A 19,348-nucleotide genomic window follows, 5' to 3' on the forward strand; every position below is an offset into this window, starting at 1 on the left:
CATGCGGTCTCAGCCTTCTTTTCTTTTACTTCATTGGGAGGTCACGTTTGCCCAGAAATGACTCTTTATCGTGGAGTCATTGGGGCGATGACTTGCATCAAACATGTCGCCTAATGGTCCGGTGTGGTAAGCTTAGTTCGCTATGACGTGAACCCGCCGGAGCTATACTATCCCTGTCGTTAAGCCTATCGGAAATGTGGATCTTTCGAGATGACATTATTTCCTCTATTCCATGGATATATTCAGATATATATGTACAAGTTCTCAAAATGCGACGCTTTTCTGGAAATCGAGAGAACCACCCTTCCCTGGAAAAATGCGAACACAGAAACACACGAGGGAAGGGGCCAAAAGAGGAAGGCTGCATGTGTCGCAAGGCGGTATCATCATCAAGCATGAATCACAGTGACGACTGGCAGATAAGGAGGCCAGTCGATCGCGAAATTAAGGAATAAAAAAGGTATTAGATATGAAACGCGCCAATGACAATGCAAAGAGGGGAGTTTGACATGCAAAGAGAGGAGAGACCTCAAAAAACACCAATGTCTGGCCCAGAGCATTTGTCGGGGCCTAGGAATCCACTCGTGGATCAGATCAAGACATCGATTCTGCGTCAGTGGAAATGTGCCTTTCGTTGACGTCTTGTGCCATTTTCTTCCCAAACTCATAAGTGGAGATCATGATGGCACATGCAGGTGCGACTTTCAAGCACCGTGCCACCCAGCCACGGAACAGTCCGGGCATTCCTTCTTCATGGACTATGTGCAGGAGGAATTTGGGTAAAGAGAGCAGCTCCGGAGGGACCGGCCGCCCTTGCGCCGCAGTACCGAGGGCATTCGGGACCTCGCTGCCCAGATGCCGGAAGACCTGTTGCCGTGTCTTCCCCACATCGAACGGGGTGGTGACCAACGCCGCCAGTGCACCAGACGTCGCACCGCCCACGAAGCTTTCGAAAAATGTCGGCGTCTCGTCATCTTGCGGTGAATGTGCTGTGATGTGGAGGTGCGGTAGTCCATGCTCGTGGGCTGCTTTCCGCGCTTCCAGCAAGTATTTCTTCGCTTCTTCGTAGCCCCACCAGTATAAGCCGGAGAACGGGACGTCGCGCCACATCGTAAGGGTCAAACCCCTCCAAAGAGAACCGTAGCCGTGGATCTGAGTCATGCGATGTAATCCCTCAAGCGTGGTCTTGAAGTGCCCCGCGCCGGTGCCGGGGGTGGCTTGCAGTCGCGTTCGAAACATCTCGATGGGGCTGATAGCTGCTGCTGCGCCTATCCTCGCAGTGGCTCCCGCCACGAATGGGGCATATGCATCAGGGCAAAGCCGGTTGATGGGGCTCTTATCATCCGATCGCAGCCAGTCGTACCCCGCAAAGTAGATAATGTTGGCAGGAATGCTCATCATCATCGTCGGGGTTAACCCCCGCCACAGAGTCCGGGCCCCTTCATTCCGTGCAATTTTGCGTATACCATCCAGGGTAGACGTAAACGTTTTCCGCCGGGATTCTTCCACCGCACAGTCCGCCATTGCTGCCGGAGAGACTCCCACAGTTCCCCCATTGGGCCCCACCATGCATATTTGTGAATTTTGGCCGATCCAGAACACTTCCCGACAACAAGACGTCACGCCAAGGTTGGGGGGTACGTTTTTCAGGGTCTGCGTCGTGTGGGAGGTAAAGGGCGAGGTGTTCTTGATGGAGGATTGCGACTGGAGGCGGACACGGACCACGTCAAGGGGGGTCACTAGATGCCAATGTGAGCATAAATGCGCCAAGTCGCAAGAAGCTATTCCCTTACCTAAAAGATTCGTGAGGATACTCCCGCAGGTGGCGGAAACCATCCGTTGAGAGATGGAGATGTTTTCATTCTTGCGACTAGCATCCGGACTAGGGGCTGAACCCGTTCTTGATGGAGTCGTCATTGTTGAGCCCTTAGTCCAATTCCATGACTCCGACGAAGCCTTGTCTTTTGCAGCCCACTCCAAGTCGCCTGGGCGGTATCGGTCTCCAGGCGCAGGGTCGGACCTAGCACCCGACATGCAGGCAACAACGGGGCGCCGAACGGATCCACTTCCAACAAAACGGTCGGGGATATGATTTCAAGTCCTAATATCGAGCCAGGGCCTGGAAAGTCGAATGAAAAGTAAAAATGAGGCAATGGGGGAATGAAGGTTCGGGGAATAATGCGTCAGTGAAAAAAGAGCGAATGGTCGAGATCGGATGGCGGCGGTGGCGCTTGGACCAAAATAGTTTGGTCGCTGCGATAAGCAACCAGCAACGTTCACCCTTTTTCGACCTCTTTCGTCCTGTCGGGTTTCTGACACCCTGCGATTTTCTCGGAATCAATCTTAATTCTATTGATAAATTGAAATGGCGCTGTGAATCGATCGTATCGTTATTGTTCTACTCATCTTTACCTAGGTCCTCAGGTGTGAAGGCCCACACTAGGTTGGAGACCCCGGCTTATCAATCAGTCTCCGTCATTCTCCGCGCCCTGCACTCTAGCACCACGCGTGATTATGGAAGACAACGCCGAGCTCGAGTCGTTTCGACGTCAGTGGAGAGAGGAGGTTGCGCATCGTGCGAGACCGAGACAGGAACCGTCACAGCCGAGCCAGACGCGTCGGACGTCAACTGCTCGACCTAGCCATTTCCCTCCGACTCGCCACGGAGCGCTCGAGCGCAAAGAAGACGAGGATAATGCCCCGGTGTCGTTCGACCAGGGTGAGATTGTGGAAGGTGTCGGTCAGTTGAGTCTGGGAGTCAGCGACGAAAAAGCTTTCCAGGCTCAAGAGCCGCCTGGGGAACCCGAGTCTGCTCTGGAGCACTTTGAGCGCGCGGTCGAAAAGGAGGCAGAGGGAAGCTTAGGGGACAGTCTGCAGCTTTACCGCAAAGCATACCGGGTAGAACTCATACATTCATCCATGTAGATGGCGAATAAACTAACAGTTGGTTGTATAGCTGGACTCTACAGTTGACAAAGCGTACCGGCATAAACACTTTGCCTGGGCGTGGAAAAAGCCCGCGCAAAGGCCAGTCCCCGATGCAGCTGCTGCCACAACTACAATCCCACCAGGCCAGCAACCGCAGGATGATCCCGTGGCTCTACCCGTTTCTGAGCTTATTGCGTCCTTTGCCCATTGTCCGATTCCGCAGGCGGAACCCATCATCGAGGGCGATACCCCTCCCCCGTGTCCCATCGCAACCGCGCCGACGGATGTACTCGTCGAGATATTGAAACAGGTTGCCGTGATGGACCCGGCATCGCTTGTACGAATGTCCTTGGTCTGCAAACGCTTCGCGTACCATTTCGCCCACGAACAGCACATTTGGAAACGGATATGCCAAGGCGCGGAATTCGGTTTTAAAGCCATGCATTATTCATTCGCCTGTGACGTCTTCGGGATCCCCGAATATACTCTGGCCGCCCGCTACACTCCGTTCCCCACGGAATCCCCGGTACAGATCCCTCCGCCGTTGTCGTCCTGGAGTGATGTATTCCAGATGTTTCCCCGGATTCGCTTTACCGGAATCTATATCAGTACCGTCAACTACACTCGCCCCGGCGCGGCATCCTCGTACCAGAATGTGTCGTGGAACAGCCCGATTCACATCGTGACCTACTATCGGTACCTGCGGTTCTACCCGGACGGATCGGTCATTTCCCTGCTGAGCACTGTCGAGCCTCTCGAAGTGGTGCCGTATATCAGCAAAGAAAACGTTCTGGCGGCACGAGCCACCTCGCACAAGCAACACCAACGACACGCCTCCGACACAGGCACCACACTCGCAGGGGCTTCTGATCCGATCCCGTCAGTCGCCATGGGGGCGTTAAAGTACGCCAATCGGGGGCGCTGGCGCCTTGTCAAGCCCTTCCCGTCGGAAGAGGGAGAGGGAGAGGATGTTACGACTACCGACTCCCTTTCGGACACCTTCTCGATGCCCGTAAAAACCGACGACGATCCCCGCGATGTCGTCATTGAAACCGAGGGCGTCGGCCCCAAGTACCGCTACCTTCTCTACCTCTCCCTCCGGTCACCTTCTGCCGGGAAGGCTAACGCTGTCAACCCTGCGCCGTCTAACCCGTCGAAGAACACGAAGCTGGTGTGGAAGGGCTACTGGAGCTATAACAAGCTGACGGACGACTGGGCTGAATTTGGATTACGCAATGACCGGGCGTTTGTCTTTAGACGCGTGCGAGGATGGAACATGGTATGAACTATGAACGAAGGTTGATGATGCAAATGTCGTGGGTTTTGGTGAAAGAATGGGTAGAGGGGTTTCCCTGGTTACGATAAGACATATCAAAATTATATATGAGATAGATGAGATCATGATACAAATTGGTTGTCTAGTTATTGAGTGCACATAACGGATATAGTCGGGTGTTGGTGTTGATCTTTTTCAGAGAGATCACTACGAAGGGTTCAAAAGGAAAGACAAGTATTCATTATGATCGACTTCACCATTCAACAAAATTATAGGATTCGTCCCTCTATGTTTTACTCTTCCCATTCTACCAATCCCATAATTTTCTTTTCTTTAGAGTACTACCTACCTGAGTATAAGTAGGTTCTCTCCGCCTCCCCCAATCTCCGAGTCCAAAAACCCAGACCGAACCATGGAATCTCCACGCCAAGCACCTTATCGATAAGCAACAACAACCAACCCCATCCAAAAGGCAGAAAAAAAATTTCGGGGAAAAACGCACCGCAAATAGCAACCACTCACAATTCACACCAAGACGAATCTTCCCCCGGGCTGACTAGCTGTCTATACCCCTCTATTCAGGACTGACGTATAAACACCCACAACCTACGATACGGTCGCGCGACACTTGTTTAGAGACACAATGCCCGAGCGGGTACGCACCGTCTTTGACGACGATGCGGACAGCCACCAGCCCCAGCAGCCGGTGCAGACCGCACCGCAAGAGTCCGTCGCGCCCGAGCCACCTTTGAAGAAGCGGAAGACGAAGGATGGTGACTCCGCCGCGGACAGTAAGAAGAAGAAGAAGGCGAAGAAATCTACAGTACCAGCCACAGCGCCGGCGACGTCTCCTCCACCCTCCGAAAACAACCCCGAGCAGCAGAAGCCCCACGAATCCAACCCAGCCCCGCCTAAAAAGACACTGAAAAAGCGAAACGACGCAGCAGTTGACAGACCGGTGCGCGACAAGAAACACAAACCCGCCCTTACAGACGGCAAGGACAAGAAGCGGCTGCCGCGGGAGTTCCCCGGTCTTCGGGACAGGGCGCGCGCTCTGTACGAAACGCGCAAAAACCTGCCTATTTTCCCGCATGGGGACGAGATCAGACGGTATTTGAGCAACAACGATGTGATGTTGTTGGTGGGTGAGACTGGTAGCGGAAAGAGTACCCAGATTCCGCAGTTCCTCGTCGATGAGCCGTGGTGTCGGCCGAAGAGGGTGAGCGCTGTCGGCAAGAGTGCTGCCGCTGAAAGTGGGGACAGTGGGAAAGATCAGAAGAAAGGGGAGGGGAAGATGGTGGTGGGCGGGTGTATTGCGATTACGCAGCCGCGTCGGGTGGCTGCAATTTCGCTGGCGCGGCGTGTTGCGGAGGAGATGGGCACGCCGTTGGGGTCGTCGTCGCCGGCGAGTCAGGTTGGGTACTCGGTGCGGTTTGATACGTCTACGTCGCCGAGTACGCGGGTGAAGTTCTTGACGGAGGGAATGCTGCTGCAGGAGATGCTGCGCGATCCGGCGCTGACGAAGTACAGCGCGGTGGTGGTGGATGAGGTGCACGAGCGCGGGGTCAATGTGGATTTGGTGCTGGGTTTTCTGAGGAATCTGGTGTCGGGGAATCGTGAGGCGCGTGGTGGGCTGCCGTTGAAGGTTGTGGTTATGAGTGCTACGGCTGATATGGAGAGTTTACTTGGGTTCTTTAAAGAGGGATATACGGGTGGTGTGGACAGGAGTTTGGGGCAGGAGAAGGAAGCGGAGGCGGAGGCTACGGGGACGGACGAGGCGAAGACGCAGGACGACATCGCGGTGTGTCATATCAAGGGTCGTCAGTATCCTGTCAAGACGATCTACGCCCCGGCGCCCGTGCATGATTTCGTCGACGCGGCGCTCAAGGTCATCTTCCAGATCCACTGCAAGGAACCCCTGCCCGGCGACATCCTCGTTTTCTTGACGGGCCAGGAGACTGTGGAGGCTTTGGAACAGCTGGTCCTCGAGTATGCCGAGGGCATGGATACCGCGCTGCCCAAGATCCAGGTGCTGCCACTGTTCGCGGCGCTTCCCCAGGCTGCGCAGCAGCGCGTTTTTCTCCCCGCGCCGCCTCGCACCCGCAAGATCATCCTGGCCACCAATATTGCCGAAACATCCGTCACGGTGTCCGGGGTTCGGTTCGTGGTGGACTGTGGAAAGGCCAAAGTCAAGCAATTCCGGACGCGTCTGGGCCTGGACTCCCTCTTGGTCAAGCCCATCTCGAAATCGGCCGCGATCCAGCGAAAGGGTCGTGCGGGTCGAGAGGCGCCCGGGCAATGTTATCGACTCTACACGGAGAAGGACTATCTGGCTCTCGACGAGGTCAACACTCCCGAGATCCTGCGTTGCGATCTGAGCCAGGCGTTGTTGAATATGAAGGCCCGTGGGGTCGACAATGTGATGGGTTTTCCGTTCCTGACCCGGCCCCCGCGTGAGGCCCTGGAGAAGGCACTCCTGCAGCTCCTGAGTATCGACGCCCTCGAAGACTCCGGGGCGATCAGCGCCACCGGACAGCAGATCGCCAAGCTCCCGCTTACCCCGACGCTGGGACGCGTCCTTCTGGCGGCCTCCGAGTTCGGTGCGGGTTGTCTGTCCGATGTGATCGATATCATCTCGTGTCTCAGTGTGGAGAACATCTTCATCAACACCAACTCGGAAGAGAAGAAAGAACAGGCGGAGAAGGCACGGCACGACCTCTACCGGCGCGAAGGCGACCATCTGACCATGCTGGCCACAGTGCAGGCCTACGCAGCGGAGCATAGTGACCGCAAGGCATGGGCTGAACGACATCTGGTCTCTCACCGGGCCATGCAGTCCGTCATGGTGAGTCCTCTACTTCTCCCAGCCATCAACAACATCCCTGTTCCCTTTTTCCCTATGCCCAGCCCCTACTAGCCCCTACCCAGCCCAACCATTACTGACCGCTTCTTAGGACGTGCGCAAACAACTCACCACCCAATGTCGCCAGGCTCAGTTATTGCCCAACCCCTCGGATTCGCGGGGTACTGACGGTACTAACTCGTTCGACCCGTCCCTGGTCCGGGAGCCCTCCCCGGTGGCCATCCTGAAGAGTTTCCTGCGTGGGTTCGCGACCAACACGGCGCGACTGGTCCCTGACGGCAGTTATCGCACGGTCGTGGGGAATCAGACGGTCGCCATCCACCCGTCCAGCGTGCTCTTCAGCAAGAAGGTTGAGGCTATCTTGTACAACGAGTTTGTGTTTACGAACCGCAGTTATGCGCGGGGGGTGAGTGCGGTCCAGATGGATTGGGTGGGGGAAGCGTTGGCATGATATTCTTATTGACCCCTTCTCCTTTCTCCCTTTCTTCCTTCTCTTTTTTTTTTTAATCCCATCATGAATCATCGTGATTGCTGCCCTTTCAGCCTTGTTTTCGACCTGTCCCTGTATATAGAGACCAATTGACAGTGGATTGGGGAATGACGGCCGATGTTTGGTCGGATCACCATCCCCACCACTAGACTCGCCTTAGTCCTTTCTTTCTTTGGACAGACTAAACCATGACCTGTCATTCTCCTCTCCCACCACGGTGATGATCTCCAGTGGGGTCTGATGTGCCCTGTAATTACGGATCCTCCCCAACACACCGGGCGAGTTTCATGGCGTGGGTGAGTTGGCCATTCTTATCTACCCGGTCGATCGTGTGATCAGGATCCATTTTGAAGTGGATTTCAATAGACTCGAATTTAACCAGAAGAGGATCAAGGGCCAAAGTGATGAGTCCCAGTCAAATCAGACTATAGAATCAGTTGAGTCCGGTCGGGTGACGGGAGACACCTCAGTCAGCCCAAGTCACGCTTCTTCCCTTGCATCATCATCATCATCTCTTCTTCTTCTTCTTCTTCTTCTCTTCGTCTCTTCCGCATCGGGACGTTCCATCTGGACAACTTTCACCTTTTTTCTTCTCTTTCCTCTCTATTCTCCCTCTTCTTCTTCCTCTTCTTCTCCCTCTTCTCCCTGTTTCTCGGATCAACGGGTGTTAGACCGTCCTGTTATCGCACAACGCCACCCCCGACTTGCCTATCATCAGGATCGCGTCACATCACCGCAATCCCACTGCATCCCGTCATCTTATCGAACTAGTCGGGTTGATCTGCATCCCTATCATCCCATTTATCCCTCCATCCTCGCTGTCCTCTTCTTCCTTCTTTATTTCGTGGTATCGACGTGCTTTCATCTCTTCTATATTATTATTTCTTTTCTTACCCTCCACTGCGCCTTCTTATCATTATCGTGAATCCGCGGGGAGATCCACCGATCGGACATCCCCAATCCTCACCCAAACCATGGCGTTTCGTCTACCACCACAAGTCCCCCATCGTCAACGTCCCTACTCCACCTCACAACCCCCCGCCCTCGACCTCTCCTCCTCTGTTTCGCAGCCCCCGGAAAACGACTCCACGGAATGGGTGCTCTTCTCCCCCTCCCAACCTTCCGTCACCGCACATACACATACCACCTCCACCGAGCATACCCCGCGCACCGCGGGCGCGTCCCGCCTCAGTGACTTTGGCTCCTTTGGCACCGTGACCCGGTCCGCCTTGGGCCCCGAACAGGAAGATGATGCCGACGATTTGGATGATGCGTTGGACGAGGATGGGACCGAGTTAGACAGTCTAGACGACGGACTACACGCTTTCCGGGCCCCCGAGATGGATCAGGGATCCGCCTCTAAGTGGGACCAAGGGGACAGCTCCGTTCTTCCGGCCCATGACGGCCTAGGCAGCTTCCAAGCATCCAGTCAGACCGTGCAGGACCAATTGTGGCAGCATGAGCAGTACAACCCCCGGCGGAGACCCGAGCTGCGCCTGCGCCGCCATTCGAGCGTCCAACGCCAGCTAGATGCCATGGTGGAGAATGACCGGACCGATGCGGAGCGGGACCGCTGGCAGCGGATCGAGAGGTGGAGAATGGACCAGAGCCGGATGCTCTTGAACGAGATCGAGAAGGAGACGCGGAAGCGGCGCGACAGTTGCGCAGGCGTGTCGTCGAGTGATCGTGTCATGCCACCGTCCGTGACTCCGGAGACGCCCCGCAGTATTCCGGAGGCGGCTCCCGAGGAGAAGCCCCAGGAGGGTGACCCGGAGTCGCTTTGGCAACGGATCACCCGCAAAGTCATTCGGGATCTCATCGGCATCGACGATTCCCTGCTTTCAGTCATCTTCGGGGAGTCCCTGGTGGACACCCATCATGATGCGCAGCGTACATCTACCGAGACGAGCCAGCCTTTTGATCTGAATGAGGCATTGAATAGGGAGCTGGGCTCCGTGCCGGACGACCAGAACCAGTGGCAGAGCAAACTTCTCCAACGCATCGCACACGAACTCGGCGTGCTAGTTCACCAGCTCTGCGAGCACCCCGGCGCGTTCACGACCTACCTCAACGTGTCGAACGACGCCCACAACCAATACGCGGGAATCCCGCTCAGTCGTGTCCCGGAAGAAGGATCGGAAGCCCCAGAGACAACGGCATCCACCCGACTTGAATCCTCGGCCGAGGCCACGGGCATAAGCCAGGGGGAATCCATGCCCTCGCCGCATTTCAGTCCGACAATCCGCAGTTCCAACAACCACGAGCATGCAGCGCAGTGGGGTATTGAAGATGACGCCGACTCGAGCCGCGCGGTCGACCTAGTGTCGGAATCCGCACGTCTCCAGCACGAAAAGGACTACTGGGAGCGCGAACTCGACGTTATGATGGTCTTCCGGTACCTCCGCAACCGGTTCAGCCGCCGCAGTACCACCTCAGATTCACACCATACCTCATCGCGCCGTCCCTCGCAGGACGCCTCGCGGCGCGCGGCGGTCATCCGCCAGCACCACCCGCTCGTAGCCCGCGCCCACTCCCGCTCCCAGGCCCAGGCCCGTCGCCAGTCGCAGTGCTCGGCCAACGGCGCCGGTCCCACGGGCGTCTCCTCGCCAATCCTCCGACAACACTTCCGACGCTCCAGCTCCAGCTGTGCCAGCCAAAGCGCCAAGCGGTCGGCCATCTCAAGTCGGCGAACACTCACCAGCTCCAGCCGAAACTACTGGGACATTGGGGGGAGCGTCGACAGCGGCAGCGCCGTGGTCCCGGTGAGCGCGGGCGTACCGGCGTGGGGGGATGTCTAGCATGGTTGGTTATCGGCGTACCTATCATTTGGATATCGATAAACCATTTACCAGCTATCTCATGTCTCCCACGAAAGTCGATGGTTCCTTCTCTCGCGGCTTTTATTCTCATTCCTATTTCATAATTATATTCTTTCGTTTGAACGGTCAGGGTTTCGGGCGTTGGCTGTTTATATACGTGTGGTATGATATATGATATATATACTGTACTTAAGTCTCTCTTATATACTATATACTAGCCGCAAGGCTCGGGATATATATTTGGTTTTAGGAAATTTATCGTTGTAAAGCTATCAAATTCGCATGAAAAAAACATGCTAATCATAAGAAAGCAGGTAGACCATGGTCCGGGGTCGTCGACAGTAGGTTTCGTGGTGTACACCGCAGGTAAAAATAAACTCAGTCCATCAACAATTTTGCATACTCAGTCAGCATACGGTGATATAATGCATAGTCATCCAGCAATTCCACTCCTGAAATAAGACTCATCCGTGATCGACGGTTCTTAAATTGGCAGAATCAAAAAATATGTTCAACACTGTGTGGTGGCTGCGACTGCCCTTCTTATTTATATCATGCCTTGAAGGGGTATCTTTTGGTCAATATGCAACCAGAGTGACGAGTATGAATGAGTTGTAGGGGGGAATAGGTGATTAAGCTGAGAAGGCTGCGACATGCAGCGGACGTGGTTTGATTTGATATCGGGCTTGATCTGAGTATGCAGTATTTGCTCTACTGAGTTCTATCACCATTGCAGACTGCATGGCTAGTTTATAAGAGTCTATACAATCACTCTACAGATTTCTAGATAGTGATATAACGATAATCAAATCAACAAGTGAACACCAGTTTCGTCTTCCTCTGAAAGGATTTTTTTTATCACCGGACTACAGCCACATCGTATCATGTTTGCTGTAGCTTGAGCTATACTAAGTAGTTCACCATGCTATGATAGCAGTCATTCATCATTCATCTTTGAAAGTGTTTGGCAAGAGTGACCAGGGAAAACAGTCAATGTTTCACTATGGTTTGCTTCACTCGGGCCATGCTTAGATGTACTCGGGGACATAGTTAGCCCTTGTTGATGGGAGGTGTGTTGGCTGTCATTGGGAAGAGAGGTGGGAGGCTTTTGATATGGGTTTCACTACATGCATTATGTATTATCTACAGAGTAGGTACGGGGTACCCTGGCTCTGCTATCCAAGATCTAGTGTGGGGTATTGATTGATTAGGGTACCTATCAACCTAGATAGGTAGGATGGTTGTATGGGGATTGACTTGGACGATATCAAGTATGGAGTTATTGTTGAATTATATGGTCACGGGCAAAGATGGATATCTACCACTACGATCTGTATTCCATCCGCCTGAGATACAGTCATGCATAATACCACATTAAAAGAAAATCAATAAAGGCCTCTTTTTTTTTGGTTCACGAGTTGATATCTTGTCCTAACGCTAATCATGACATTTCCCATTTCCCCACACCACCATTTAAGCGGCATACGCATCAGGGAAGCGCTTCATGTTCTCCTCGACGGGACCGTGGCCACGCAGGAACTGGGCGTAGGCACCGTCCGAGCGGAGCTTGCCACCCTGGCGCAGCTCGACGTACTCCTCGCGGCGGAAGGGGGTGAAGCCCCAGTTCTTGGAGACGATGATCTTCTGGCGACCGGGGAACTTGTAGGTGGCGCGGCGGAAGGCCTCGATGGCAGCGGCGCGGTTGGCGTCACGGGTGCGGACGGAGACGAGAATCTGGCCGATGTTCACACGGGCGACGAGACCGTTGGGCTTGCCGAAGGCGCCACGCATACCGGTTTGGAGACGATCCGCACCGGCACACGAAAGCATTTTGTTGATACGGACAACGTGGAAGGGGTGCACACGCACACGGAGGTGGAAACCTTCCTTACCGGCGATCTTGACGAGGTACCTAAAAATTGTTAATCCTTCTGCTTTTTTTTTTTTGTTTTCTTTCTTTCTGTTTCAGTCGGTGGTTGAGGTGGCATACTTGTTGGCGCAAATACGGGCGGCTTCCAGAGCCTCGGAAGACAGCTGTTCGTACTCGTTGGAGACCATGTGGACGCACAGGGGGAAGTCGTCCACGTTGGCCTTCTTACGACCCAGATCGAAGATGCGAATCTTGGGGTCGGGCACACCACGGTTGAACCGCGACTTAGGGTACGGCTGGAGGGTGGTTAGTTGCCATCGTGACCTGGGTGAAGCGACCGAAAACGCATGAAAAAAAAAAGGGAAAAAAAAAAGAAAAAGAGGAAAAGAATAGAAACGATCGACCGAATGAAGAGATGCAACAATTCATAGATACACGAGATCATGGCCACATCGTATGCAAAATATCCCCCATGATGTCCCCTCTCATGATCGTGATCGCATAAGCGAGATTCCGCCCTCACAAATCCACAACGGATCCCAACAAGACAGAAAATGAAGATCAAACGCAACAGTCCGAAAAATCGTCAATAACGCACCTTGTTCTTGCAGTAGCGGTAACATCTCGCGGGACGACGAGCCATTTTGACGGATGGAAATGACCTGACGGTTAGTTGTCGAAAAAGGTGGTGGTGTCGAAGACTCGAAGGAACCCAAGGGGGAAAAGGGAAGGACTGGGTTTGCTCCGTTGATTTCCAAGCAGCGCCCACTAACGAGTGGCAAAACCCTAAGCCCTAGGGTTTCGGCCAATCAGGGGCTGCCCTGCCTTACCGCATTTGTCATTTCTCTACCGTCATGATTCCATGTCATGGATGAGACGGACATCGGATGGTTATAACGGAGAGATTCTGTTTGATTTATAAGGATTAACTAACAGGGAAGTTGGTCATATTAACAAGGCAGGATTTATCTACTTTCTACCTACCTAGGTACATACCATATCCGTGATAGCCCATCATTTCAGAGATGTCCAATCTACAAGGACAACTACAACTACAGCACAATTACAATCTACGTGATAAAAGACGATTTCAAGTGACCATTCATGTCATTTCTACCAGTCCCGTAAGATTGACATCCACAACATGAACCCATCCAGCGTCACCCTTACTGGCTGGTCAAGATGTCGGAGTCACCAGCATCCAGCACGGTCATGGTGCTGGTGCGGAAGAGCTTACCGCAGGCAGTGCCCAGCTCGATCTGTGCCCGTTAGCATCTTTCAATCTTTCCTCCATCCCCAACCTGAGGAACTTTTTGGATATGAACGTACGTTGTTGCCAGCGAAGTGGTGCACGGGAGCCTTGGCGAGCATGGCGTAGTACTCAAGCTCACTCTTGCGGAGAGGGGGAGTGTTGGCCGCGATGATGACCAGCTTAGCCTTGCCGGACTGTACAATCGAAGATTCGTCAGTGGTTTGTTCCGTGCTATTGTTGTACCCGACCGATCCACGATTTTCGTCCACGAATTTCGTCCTGGAACTCGTATATTCCACACACAACACTCGGATATGATCAACATACACGCAGGGTCTTGATAGTCGACTTGTAGCCAAGGGTGACTATAAAAAAAAAATCCAATTAGCATCTCCCGTCCTGTCTTCCGAGCTCCAGCTTCATAGTAAACATACCCTTGCCGGACTTCATCACAAGCGCCAGGCGCGAGTTGATGGTATCACCGGACTTCTTGCTCTTGGGGGCCATCGTTGCTGATATTGCGCTCCGGCCGGAAACTTGAAGTAAGGCTGGGGGGTAGAGGATGTGGATGGGGAGTGAAGATGCGGCGGGACAAAAATGACTTCGTAGAGATTTGATTTTTGTGGGTTTGACGAGTCTCGGACCCCCACTTGCTCCGTTCCGGAATGAATGAGTCAGCTGCTTTCTATTTCGGTATTGGTGAGTCAGCGTTTTATGTCGCTTTTGCGATAATTCTTATATAAGCGTTTGCTACTCATCAATTGTTACTGTATGTAATTAATGTAATTACGGTACTCTTCATCTCCCCTGGTAGCATGGCAGGGTGCTTGTCCACTATGGGAGTCGTGGCGCAGTGGTCGCCCTTTCTGGCCCCTCGTCTGACGCAAAGACTGTTGCAGAGTTGTTGCTGTGTTGTTATCACCCGGATGTTCTGATTTGGTTGTTCATGGATTTTATTTCATCTCATTAATTAAAGTTCTGTCTCAGGCGCACAGCTGGGGAGCCTGCTGGGGAGCCTTCCGCTGTATAGCGCAAGGACTCGGGGAAGTGAGGATGATGCTATCTTTATCTCGGTCTAATTTTAATTCTATTTTACCTTATTTTCTTTCCTGCTATTCTCCATGACCCGTGACTCGTATCGCCAACCTCGAGTCGAGGAAACCTATAGGATAGAGATAGTACTCGTGTTGGCATCCTCCTAAACTTTAATATACGACTTCACACTCGTGAAATTGTAGATATATTGTATGCATATAGTTGATACTGCAGACCGGGAGATTATCCAGCTGCAATAAAACACCTGCAGACGGCGGATATGCTGGTCTTAATACGGATCAAGACAGACCAGACCGATTCCCTAGACAACCAGAGTAAACCGTACGGAAACAGCGATTCCCATATGATACTTGGGTTATTTTTGGTAAATACCGTCACAATACCACCCAGTGCCCGACTTCCACTCCTGTTGGTTGTCTGGATGGCCCGAATTGGGATTATCCCTCAAGCTGGTCAACCGATGATCCCCTAACTTATCTTGATACATCTTGTCGACACTTCTTCCACTCTCTGTTTTGCCTTTTCCCTTTTCTTTCATCTTGTCCTCAACTGCCCATCCTTGCACTGCACTTCTATTCTCCCCTCCTTCTCATCCTCACCTCATTCTCTGTTGGAATGGTGGCTAGTCAATCCAGCCATCCATTCTAACTTAACCTCCTCCCCACCACGGAACGTTACTAGGCAAGATCTAGTGGTGGTGTCCACTACGGTGGTTTGACCGCTACTACGACGTTCACTGACTATATACCCCCCCGTTCCTTAAATTTATCGATTTAATTTCCCGGCCGTTTCATCGATATCTGGCTTCTGTCCACCACTACGTCAACGTCTCTCTCTCTCCTTTCTTTCTTCTTTCTCCCTCCGATCTCACAAATCGTTCGCGCCCGCTCTTCGTCGTCACCTCTTTGTTGGTGATCATGTCGGCGACACCTCGCAAACCCGGTACTCCGGGCAGTTCCCGCAGCTCTTCCACTGCGGCGGACTCCAGTCCTCCCAATGGAACCCCCGCGCGCTCCCACTCGCGCGCTTCCAGCACCGCTCCCAACGGCCTGCAGCGCTCTCCGTCCTACCGGGGCTCCACGCCCGTTTCGGCGCGAGCGGCCGCCCGCAAGCCCGGGCGCTCCAACCTCAGCATGTCCAACGTCCCCAAGATGAGCCCCGACCCCACCGAAGAAGAGGCCCGGGCGCAAAACGCCGCCCTCATCAGCGACCTGAAGGAACAACTTCGCAAGGCCGAGACCGCCTCCGAGCAATATGGGAAGCAACTGGGTGTCCTGCAGATGCGCCTTGACGAGGCCATCAGCGAGCAGGGCAAGCTGGAAGACCAGAGCCACGAGCGGGATAGCAAGATCGAGTCTCTCAATAGCGAGATCCGCGATCATGTCCGCCAGATCCGCGACCTCGAACAGGCACAGGAGATGGAGCGAAATGCCTTGCTGCAGGAGAAGGAGCAGTACGGTAGTCGCGAGGAGGAAATGCACGCCACCATCCAGCGGCTGAAGGAGTCGCTGGCCCAGAAGGGAGCGAATGGTGATGGCGACAAGAATGTCACTCGTTCTTGTAAGTGTCTTTGAATTTTGTGTGGTTAGTGTGAGTCTCTGCTAACCCCCCGCTTAGCCAGTTTCCGTAATCGGGCCTCCCCCGATGTGGACGGTCAATTTGCCCCGTCGTCGCACCTCGAGCGCAGCCCCTCTCGCAACAACTCCAAGCTGCTGTTGCAGAAAGATAAGTTGATCGAGTCCCTGCGCCTCGAACTCGCCGAGTCGCAGATCAAGCTCGTCGAGATGGAGAACAAGGGCGGCGGCCGCCAGCGGGAATTGGAGAAGGACCTGCTGGAGGCCCGCATGGCCAATGCCCGCCTGATGGAAGACAATGAAAGTTACCAGCTCCTCCTGAGTGAAAGAACATTGAATGGTGACTTTGCCAAGGGTGACTTCATGCGCGACGCCCACACCGAGCCTTCCACGACCAAGGAGTCAGGTAGTGGCCTCGGCTCCTTGGCGGACGAGCTGGAGTCGGCCGACGCCCGATCCGAGGCGGACGACTCCCGCAAGCTGGAGTCCGAAATCCGGACGCTGAAGGATCAGAACAAGGCCCTGACCCTCTACATCGAGCGCATCATCAGCCGCGTCCTGCAGCACGACGGGTTCGAGTCCGTCCTGGACAAGAACGAAAATGCCGCCCAGAACAGCGCCAAGACGACCCATAACAAGGACCTGCCCCCGACGCCCGTTGAAAAGGACGACGCCGCTCAGCAGAGCTTCCTCCAGCGGGCCCGGACCGTGGTGGCCGGTCCTCCTCCCACTCGGGCCCCGCGATCGCGCCCGTCGAGCTTTATGCCTCCGCCGACTAGTGTGCCCCCGACGGCCTTTGAGAACCCGGAGACCGCACCGAGCATCCCGCTGAACCGTGGTCAGTCTGTCCGGGCCAGCCACCGTCGCGCCAGGTCGGAGCAGACCGATCCGGGCGCGGCCGCCCTGGTCACCCAGATGTACCGCGGGCGCACCTCTGGAGGCCCCATGAGCCCGACCCTGATGGGTCCGGGATCCCGCCAGAGTGTCATGTCTGCCACCAGCTACATGTCGTCGGGCATGAGTGCCAGCCGTGCCCCGTCCATGTCCAGCCAGCCGGATCGTGGCCGTCTCAGCAGCTCCGACAGCGTCACCAGCGACCCCCCGGGCGATACGGCCTCCACCGGCGCGACCTCAAACTCTCCTCGCTCCAGTATCGGAATGAACAACTACCCCGGCGCGGTCATGACGCAGAACAAACTGCGCCCGCTCCGACTGGTCAGCGAAGCCAAGGCCGCGGATGAGGATGATGCGGCGCGGAAGAAGGCCAACCGCGGAAGCTGGATGCCGGGTTGGTTCGCCCGCCCCGGTTCCAGCGAATCGGCGCAGCAGCAGGCTTGAGTTCGCTCGAGCCGTGGCGTCTGAATGATCTGAAACGCTTGTTTTTCTTTTCTCTCTCTCATTTATTTCCTTATTTTCTCAATTTTGTTTATCGCGGTTGGTCGATTCCACTACAGTGTAAAGTGCTTCCCGGCTGCTATGCATGCCTGGCTGGGCGTCTGGTAGTGGACGGTCCGGCTGTTGTCACGTTTAATACCCTGTCATCCTTGTTTGTCATGAGTCTCTTGAGTTGAGATGTGGTTATGAATCTGATGCTGGATGGATTCCGAGATGTGTTGTGGAATGCCTTTTTGTGGGACGGGTTATGGGGTTGCTTTGGTATTGTTCCATCTGTTGATGCCTGCCTGCCTGTCCTTTTTATGATGAACATACATACGCGATGGTTTATATATTCCGTTGATAGAGTGATGATTGCTGTAAACGGTCCCGACTCCTGTATTTTATATAGCATTGAATCAAGATCTTCTCTTAGATTTCCCCCAGTACTCGAAAATAATCAACAATAATGACGATCGACGTCTATCCCAATTGGAATGGATCCCTGTCTAGACCAGAGTATGTATACCCGGAACAACATTAGTGCGCCCCGAATTGCGGCCAGCTTGCCGGAAATAACACCAACAAGACGCTCCAATCCAACTATTGACACACCACCACCCAGTCAATTAAAGCAAACTTGAATTACCGCCCACCATGCCCGGCTCCCTCTCCCTCTTCTCCGTCAATGCCGTCCTCCTGATGTCGGCCGACGACGGCTCTCGCATCTTCGCCAAGTACTACTCGCCGCCTCATCCCCCAGCCGGGACCGCTCCCAACTCCACCGACTACCCCGGCGCCAACCCCTATCCGACCCTGAAGGAGCAGCGCGCCTTCGAGCAGGGTCTGATGGACAAGACGAACAAGCAGACCAGCGATGTGATCCTGTACGATAACCGGATTGTGGTCTTCAAGATGGAGAGCGATGTCATGCTGTATGTGGTGGGCAGCGCCGACGAGAATGAGGTCTTGCTCTATAATGTTGTGCTGTCGCTGCGGGATGCTCTGGGGATTCTTTTCAAGTAATTCCCCCATTTTTTTTATTAATAAACCCTCTGTTTTAGTCTGTGGTAGGATTTGAGTGCTAACGCCGGTGTCTTTAGGGGCGCAACCGACAAGCGCACCATCATCGAGAATTACGACCTCGTCGCGCTGGCCATCGACGAGCTTATCGACGACGGCATCATCCTCGAGACGGACCCCGTCCTCATCGCCTCGCGCGTGAGCCGCGCCCCGGCCCCCGACGCGCCCAACCTTAAGAGCATCGATCTGTCGGAACAGGGGCTGATGAATGCTTGGGAGCTAGGGAAGCGTCGTCTGGCGGAGGGATTGCGGCAGATGTAGAGCCGTTTTTCTTATCCCTTCTTTTCTCTTTTTTTAATTGTGGTTTGCATCAGTGTGAATCTCCTTGTTCTTGTTCCCCTTGTTACTATGTTTTTATTTCATCTTTCCTGTGTTTAAATCTGGCTGGTCCTGGCGCAGGTTATTTACTCTATTTTATTTTTATCGGATTGTTTATTCCCTTTCTGGTTTCTTTGCTGTCTGGGATTATAAAGATACTCCGTCTTGTTATGGTCTTGCGAAAGACACCGGAATAGGAAACGTGGCTTAACATGAATACCTAGATATTGAAAGACAGACAAAGTCAAAACATATATATTTAAACAATAGAAATAAAGACCAATCTAAGATAAAGCCAATTTTCATATTCCATACCCAGTACTATGTAAATAAGAAGAATTGACTAATAATAGAAAGCCATGGAAAGCGACAATACAGGCGGCGACTCAAAAGGGGAAAAGATGCCCCGCATACGTCAGTGGGCCAGAGGGACCCGATCCATTTC

The 19,348-nt window shown here is 53.8% G+C and overlaps 7 protein-coding genes across 7 annotated transcripts; 4 read left to right on the plus strand and 3 right to left on the minus strand.

Annotated features, from left to right (window-relative positions):
* Positions 1-223: 223 nt before the first annotated feature.
* On the minus strand, positions 224-2,162 carry BDW47DRAFT_103091 (putative mitochondrial carrier protein). The gene is made up of 2 exons (XM_024811995.1): positions 1,794-2,162; positions 224-1,739 (listed from the first exon to the last, which is right to left on the minus strand). The coding sequence occupies exons 1-2, from the start codon at positions 2,032-2,034 to the stop codon at positions 595-597; spliced, it is 1,386 nt and encodes a 461-aa protein (XP_024673478.1). The 5' UTR covers positions 2,035-2,162; the 3' UTR covers positions 224-594.
* A 124-nt stretch (positions 2,163-2,286) lies between these two features.
* On the plus strand, positions 2,287-4,379 carry BDW47DRAFT_103093 (putative F-box protein (Pof7)). Its single transcript, XM_024811996.1, has 2 exons — positions 2,287-2,898; positions 2,957-4,379. The coding sequence occupies exons 1-2, from the start codon at positions 2,515-2,517 to the stop codon at positions 4,211-4,213; spliced, it is 1,641 nt and encodes a 546-aa protein (XP_024673479.1). The 5' UTR covers positions 2,287-2,514; the 3' UTR covers positions 4,214-4,379.
* A 362-nt stretch (positions 4,380-4,741) lies between these two features.
* BDW47DRAFT_130892 (putative ATP-dependent RNA helicase (Hrh1)) lies at positions 4,742-8,144 on the plus strand. Its single transcript, XM_024817197.1, has 2 exons — positions 4,742-7,049; positions 7,159-8,144. The coding sequence occupies exons 1-2, from the start codon at positions 4,848-4,850 to the stop codon at positions 7,516-7,518; spliced, it is 2,562 nt and encodes an 853-aa protein (XP_024673480.1). The 5' UTR covers positions 4,742-4,847; the 3' UTR covers positions 7,519-8,144.
* A 387-nt stretch (positions 8,145-8,531) lies between these two features.
* Positions 8,532-10,355, plus strand: BDW47DRAFT_116541 (uncharacterized protein; the record flags this gene model as incomplete). Its single annotated transcript, XM_024814947.1, has 2 exons — positions 8,532-8,555; positions 8,628-10,355. 2 exons carry the CDS (start codon positions 8,532-8,534, stop codon positions 10,353-10,355), a joined length of 1,752 nt encoding a protein of 583 aa, XP_024673481.1.
* Positions 10,356-11,704: 1,349 nt separating this feature from the next.
* Positions 11,705-13,077, minus strand: BDW47DRAFT_103097 (60S ribosomal protein uL16). Its single transcript, XM_024811997.1, has 3 exons — positions 12,845-13,077; positions 12,367-12,542; positions 11,705-12,288 (listed from the first exon to the last, which is right to left on the minus strand). The coding sequence occupies exons 1-3, from the start codon at positions 12,887-12,889 to the stop codon at positions 11,850-11,852; spliced, it is 660 nt and encodes a 219-aa protein (XP_024673482.1). The 5' UTR covers positions 12,890-13,077; the 3' UTR covers positions 11,705-11,849.
* A 257-nt stretch (positions 13,078-13,334) lies between these two features.
* Positions 13,335-14,331, minus strand: BDW47DRAFT_103098 (60S ribosomal protein eL30). The gene is made up of 5 exons (XM_024811998.1): positions 14,253-14,331; positions 13,933-14,183; positions 13,826-13,863; positions 13,576-13,692; positions 13,335-13,505 (listed from the first exon to the last, which is right to left on the minus strand). The coding sequence occupies exons 2-5, from the start codon at positions 14,003-14,005 to the stop codon at positions 13,413-13,415; spliced, it is 321 nt and encodes a 106-aa protein (XP_024673483.1). The 5' UTR covers positions 14,006-14,183; positions 14,253-14,331; the 3' UTR covers positions 13,335-13,412.
* Positions 14,332-18,117: 3,786 nt separating this feature from the next.
* On the plus strand, positions 18,118-19,128 carry BDW47DRAFT_103102 (coatomer subunit zeta). Its single transcript, XM_024811999.1, has 2 exons — positions 18,118-18,524; positions 18,606-19,128. Exons 1-2 carry the CDS (start codon positions 18,160-18,162, stop codon positions 18,844-18,846), a joined length of 606 nt encoding a protein of 201 aa, XP_024673484.1. The 5' UTR covers positions 18,118-18,159; the 3' UTR covers positions 18,847-19,128.
* The last annotated feature ends 220 nt before the right edge of the window (positions 19,129-19,348 follow it).

This window comes from Aspergillus candidus (genome assembly GCF_002847045.1).
Source record: "Aspergillus candidus strain CBS 102.13 unplaced genomic scaffold BDW47scaffold_13, whole genome shotgun sequence".
Classification (NCBI taxonomy): domain Eukaryota; kingdom Fungi; phylum Ascomycota; class Eurotiomycetes; order Eurotiales; family Aspergillaceae; genus Aspergillus; species Aspergillus candidus.